This window comes from Puma concolor, chromosome B2 (assembly GCF_028749965.1).
Source record: "Puma concolor isolate L17-30 chromosome B2, mPumCon1.1.hap2, whole genome shotgun sequence".
Classification (NCBI taxonomy): Eukaryota; Metazoa; Chordata; class Mammalia; order Carnivora; family Felidae; genus Puma; species Puma concolor.
Window position 1 is genome coordinate 32787432 of NC_141671.1, and position 5313 is coordinate 32792744.

At 48.6% G+C, this 5313-nt stretch overlaps 1 protein-coding gene across 1 annotated transcript; it reads right to left on the reverse strand.

Annotated features, from left to right (window-relative positions):
• Nucleotides 1-706: 706 nt before the first annotated feature.
• On the reverse strand, nucleotides 707-4531 carry LOC112862094 (HLA class II histocompatibility antigen, DM alpha chain). Its single transcript, XM_025925327.2, has 5 exons — nucleotides 4373-4531; nucleotides 2564-2848; nucleotides 1679-1957; nucleotides 1318-1446; nucleotides 707-974 (listed from the first exon to the last, which is right to left on the reverse strand). Exons 1-5 carry the CDS (start codon nucleotides 4458-4460, stop codon nucleotides 970-972), a joined length of 786 nt encoding a protein of 261 aa, XP_025781112.1. The 5' UTR covers nucleotides 4461-4531; the 3' UTR covers nucleotides 707-969.
• Between the last annotated feature and the right edge of the window lie 782 nt (nucleotides 4532-5313).

Here is a 5313-nt window from a genome sequence, read left to right on the forward strand (position 1 = left end):
AGACTCTCTCACCAATACCAAAGTAATTTCACTCTTGACTTTCGTGCCACCCCGTCCTCCAAAGCAACTCCCAGACTCTAAGGAAAGCAAGATGCAAAGTCTTACGACAGTAAGAAAGCATATGCAAAGGAATTTACCACCAGTAGTCACGTGTCCCTCGCCCCCACTACCTGCTCAGGGCAGCACTACCACAGTTCTCCTCGGATGATCCACTCAGGCCAAAGAACAATCGTTGGAGGGACACATGAGTTGCGGGCCCTTCCAAGCTAGCTGTTCATACTTCACTTCAGGAGCCTGAATATACTGTTTTCACAGAACTGACACGACTAAGTTAGAATAGCATTTAAAAGCTGATTTTTCCCACTCCTGAGCTCCTGTTTTCCCAGCTATGGTGAAGGTTGAAGGGAGTTACATATTTCTCAAGACAGCCAATACTAGCCATAAGCATTTTCATAAACAGTAAAATGAAAAAGAAAAAAATCCGCAGTCAGCTTTCTCCACTATTTTGTGAGCAGATTATCAGAAAGTAGCTCTGCCTTCATTTGTCACACATTTCGCCCAAACTGATAGAAGTAAAAGCCATCGTACGGTGCTGAGACCCGGGAACAGGAGTTGGCTGAGGAGTTAGAGGTTTTCCCATTCCCCTCCCTAATGAGGGCAAGCTGTGTTTACATTAAGGCATGTTGAATTTGAAATGACAACCCACTCAGTATTAAGAAATAAGATTTATTGCCCTGAAGTGGGAAGGAATGTGGCCGTGACAGGAAAGCCACTCTGGGTTCCCCTGGGTGCAAGTCCCAGGACAGCAGAGCTTCCAGCTGAGAAACCTGTACATGCCCACATGTCCCTCAGGGGCATCCCAGGGACTTCTGCTCTGAGGAGGAGAGATCCTGGGCAGGATGTGGGAAGCCTGAGCTTCCCCCGCATGCATGGTTGACACTGTTGGCACCAGACTCTGGTCAGGAAGAATCAATCTGAGGAGAGAGAAGGATGGAGGAAAGCCATCAGGGGACCCCCCCCCCCGCTTTCCCAAAAGCCCCTCCCTGCCTGCCACATATCCCACAGAAGTTGATCTCTCTTTGGCCCCAAGTCATCTCCAAGCACCCCTCCTACAACTCTCCATATCACCCCTCTCCCACTCAGTCATGCCTGTGACTTGTAACTGTGTGTGTGTGTGTGCGTGTAACTGGGACCCATGTCCGTGGTGCCGGATACAGGCCTCTCCACCCAACCACAAGATGACTCTGGCATGTCCCCACAAGAGCACTGTATGCGGCTCCCATGGCTCTCCCACCCACTCCAGATGCCCTGACGTACCACCTGAGCAAGGCTTTCGGAAGTAGATGATGAGGACTAAGCCAACAATGATGCCCAGCACACCCAGGCCAAAGGCCACACCACACAGCACATTCTCCAGAAGATCAGAGGGCAGCGCATTATGGGGCACTAGGGGAAAAGGGGAGTGTGTCAGCCTGGAGACTTGATTGGTGAGGCCCCCACCCAGGGGAATTACTTGGGCGTCTGGGGTGAAAAAGGAGGAACCGAGGCATGAAAAGATGAGGTTGCTCAGAGTAAGAATGGATTTAAACAAGATCCAAGTGGAGAAAGAAGGCCCTCCCACGGGTCCATCATTTTTTGCCCCCAAAAGGAACCAGGCTGCCAGGAAGAAGTTTCTCACCCCAAAAGGCAATTGCGTTGTAGCTGTCAATCTCATGAGTTACCATGCAGGAGTAAAGGTCAGAGGGTACTGGTGTGAAGTTTAAGTAAGAAAAGGCCTGGAAGCTGAGTCCATCCACAGCTGACACAAAAGTGGGCCTGACTCCTTCCACAGGGTCCAAATGATGCTGCCAGTTCACCGTCAACGTGGGTGGGAAGAGATTACTGACAAAACAGACCAGCGTGTTGGGCTTTCCGAACTCCAGGGGCTTCAGCGTGAACACCTCAACAACAGGTAACCCTGGTGGGAGGATTGAGGTGTGAGGGAAGGAAGTAACTAGTTTAGATGGTACCCCTGAGTTTGGAAGGGAAGTGGCATACAGAGGGGAGGGCAGAGACAGAGTAGGGGACGGGCTTTGGGGGAAAAGGTGAGGGAGGAGATGGGGCTCTGAAGGAGGTCTTCTTCCAGGTAAGACCCAGACCTGAACTTAGAGGCAGAGCCAGACCCAGGCCACCCTGGGACCCTCCACCCTGATTTCCTGCGGCACTTCCTGTCTAGACCTCACACAGGCTTCTAATCACATGCTGTCTTCTTGTTGAAACACAGGCACATCATCAGATACTTTCTTTCTTCCCTTCCATCCTACTGAGCATAGCAATACAAGCTCTAATATTCAGCATCAATTGGTCCCTCTTGCATTCATCAAGTTCAATAGTTTTGACCCCCTACTATGTCCTAGGCACATGCCTTTGCCCCAAAACAAAAACAGAGTACAGACTATAGTTGGTAAGGGGAGATCCAGAAGGCATTGGATAGGCAAACTGGTGTGAAAGGGAATAATTCACTGTACATGTTGAGGAGGTTAAGAATGCAGCCCCTACCCCCACCCCCAGAGACACCCCTGACCTCTAGACACAGGGATTTTCCCTTCAAGTTTTGGCCCTATTTCCTGGATCATAGCCTGGCATAATGCTTTGTCAAAGAAAATGGCAGAAGTATCTCCAAGCTTCTGAGCCCAGTCAGCAAATTCAGGCAGGCGAGGCACTCGGGTATTCTGGGAAAAGTCGAAGGAGAAAAGCTGGTCTCCATCATAGGTTTCAGAGAGTCCAATGTTGGGACTCCAGTCCTGGCAGTACATCGTATGCAGGAACGTGTGGTTTTGCAGTTCATCCTGCCACACTGGGGTAGGAGCTGCAAAGGAGACAGAGAAAGTCAGGGAGGTGAGAGTCTCCTCCTCCTCTTTAGCTTAGAAAACAGCAAGGCAAGCCTTAGGTGGAGGAGGTAGGGTTGGGGTATAACCCCTTCTTGTGTCTCTTATTAAGGCTCTCCCTCCCAATGGGGGTAAAGAAGAAATTACAGGACCTCTCCAAAACTTCCCTTGCCTATAAAAACGACAACTGTCTAAAGTTGTAAAAAATAAAATAGGTGTATTTTCTAAAGTGACAGATTCATTTGGGGCACCTGGGGGCTCAGTTGGTTAAGCCTCCAACTTCAGCTCAGGTCATGATCTTATGGTTTGTGGGTTTGAGCCCCACGTCGGGCTCTGTGCTGACCGCTCAGAGCCTGCTTCCAATGCTGTGTCTCCCTCTTTCTCTGCCCTCCCCCACTCACACTATTAAAAATAAATAAGCATTTTTAAAAATTTGTTTAATTAAATGACAGATTCAGAGTCACAGTGTTAGTTGTGTGTTTGTGTACTGCACAGAGGCATCTGGCCAAGGAAGTAATTGGAAGCTGAAATCTAGCCTGCACTCTGGTCACCAAGCCATGCATCCTGGCACAGGCATGCATCCTCTCAAAAAAAGATGCCTTCGTCTAATTCACAGAAAGCCACCAATATTTACTTGTAAAGGGCCTAGATGGGTTCTCTAGTCTTCGAGGGGAGGGTAAAGGAATGGTCATGGCCTCCCCAAGCCACAGATGACACTGCCCCATCCTACCCCCAGACAACATGGTAAACCGAAAAACCAATCTCCAGACTTCTCTTCAGCCACTTCATCAGCACAAAACCTCTCTGAAAACGTCCTCACCCCTCCCTCAACCCTCCAGCCCCTGCAGTGTGACAGAACTGGAGGACTGGAGAGCTGCAAAAAAGAATCCCTGTTCTTGGAGGCCCCCGGCTAGAATTCCTAGACACACACACACACACACACACACACACACACACACACACACTAGCAGGAAACTTTCTACCCAGTACCTAATACCTAGAATAAAAGACATTTAGAGTAAGAGGGATCTTCCAGATTATTCTTCCATTCTGTCCCATCCTTTACAGAGAAGGAAACTAAGGATGAATAAAGTTAAGAAAATTTCAATAATCACAGTGTGAGTTGATGACAGAATGCAGAGTAGATGCCTAAATAGAACAGTGAGTAATCAAATCCCAGCTCTGCCACTTTCCAAGTGTGTGAATTTGAACAAGTTACTTAAACTCTCTGAGTCTCATTTTTTTCACCTGTAAAACGGATATTGTAATCTCTGCTTCAAGACATTGTCTTAAGTGGAAATATATAAAGCACCTGACATTGTTTGCCATCCATCCATCCACAGTTGATCTCTTTCCCAACTCTGTGATCATTTCCATTACTCCATAATACTTCCCACCACTTACAAAGCACAGGGCTTCAAATGCAAAGAAGACTTCAAATGCTCTGGGTGGCTCCCTAGGCTCTAACCCGTCAGGACTGAAGTAAATGAGAGGTACTGTCATACCTTCAGGGGCGGTCCAGGAGTGGGGCAGCAGCCACAGGAGGTGTAAAAACCTTAGCAGTGCAGCTCCCTGCCTCTGCTCATGATCCATACCTTCACACCACACAGTGTGCTATGAGCTACCAACCAGATGACCCAGGTCCCAGACTCCTTCCCCAGATCATGTTCCGCCAGCTACTTCCACAGTTGCCCTTGTCATTTGGCCAAACCAATCACAGAAGCGTAGGGTTTAACATCATCAGTTGCTGGGGAGAGACGTGGTTCCAGCAACCTCCTGAAGACTTGGTGTTTTCACCAGGGCAGAGTGGGGTGTGTAACTGGACTGAGGACAATGGAGGAATGTCTGCCTCCTGCTGGGGATCCCTCTTTCGCATCAAGCTATCAGCCAAGAAACCTAAGCAATGGGCTCTTCAGAGCAGCACCACCTCCTGGCAGAATGCTGTGGTGGAGAAGCTCCTCTTCTCTCAAGCAAACCCCCAGGGCTCTTCAGACCCCACCTCCTCCTCCCTCCAGCCTTCCCTCCTTTTTCTCAGAGAGGTATTCTTCGGGCATTAGCTCTAATTCATTCTGTCAGTTGAGCATTTGGCTCTTGATTTCAGCTCGGGTCACAAGCTCATGGTGGTGAGATCTGGTCCCCTGTAGCACTCAGCACTGAGCATGGAGCCTGCTTGGGATTCTCATTCTCCCTGTCTCTCTGCCCCTCCCTCACCAGTGTCTCTCCACCCCCCCCCCCACACACACACACAAATAAATAAACATTTTTTAAAAAGAGAAATACATGAAAAATTTAATAAATGCTGGTATTAGGCCCAGTGCTAAAAATACAAAGATAAATAAAGGGTATTTCTGCCTTCAAAGAGCTTAAAGTCTAGTGGTAGGATCAAGAATGGGCCAAGTGTTTTGAAAGTAGTAACTTTTTGAGGATGGAGGAATACATGGAACAT

Excerpts from the sequence above, each read along its gene's own strand:
- LOC112862094 (XM_025925327.2), bottom strand. The coding sequence starts at position 4,460 with ATGGATCATGAGCAGAGGCAGGGAGCTGCACTGCTAAGGTTTTTACAC. Across the intron at positions 2,849-4,372 it reads CTCCTGGACCGCCCCTGAAG|CTCCTACCCCAGTGTGGCAG; the intron begins GTATGACAGTAC and ends TCTCCTTTGCAG. Across the intron at positions 1,958-2,563 it reads GAAAATCCCTGTGTCTAGAG|GGTTACCTGTTGTTGAGGTG; the intron begins GTCAGGGGTGTC and ends TCCTCCCACCAG.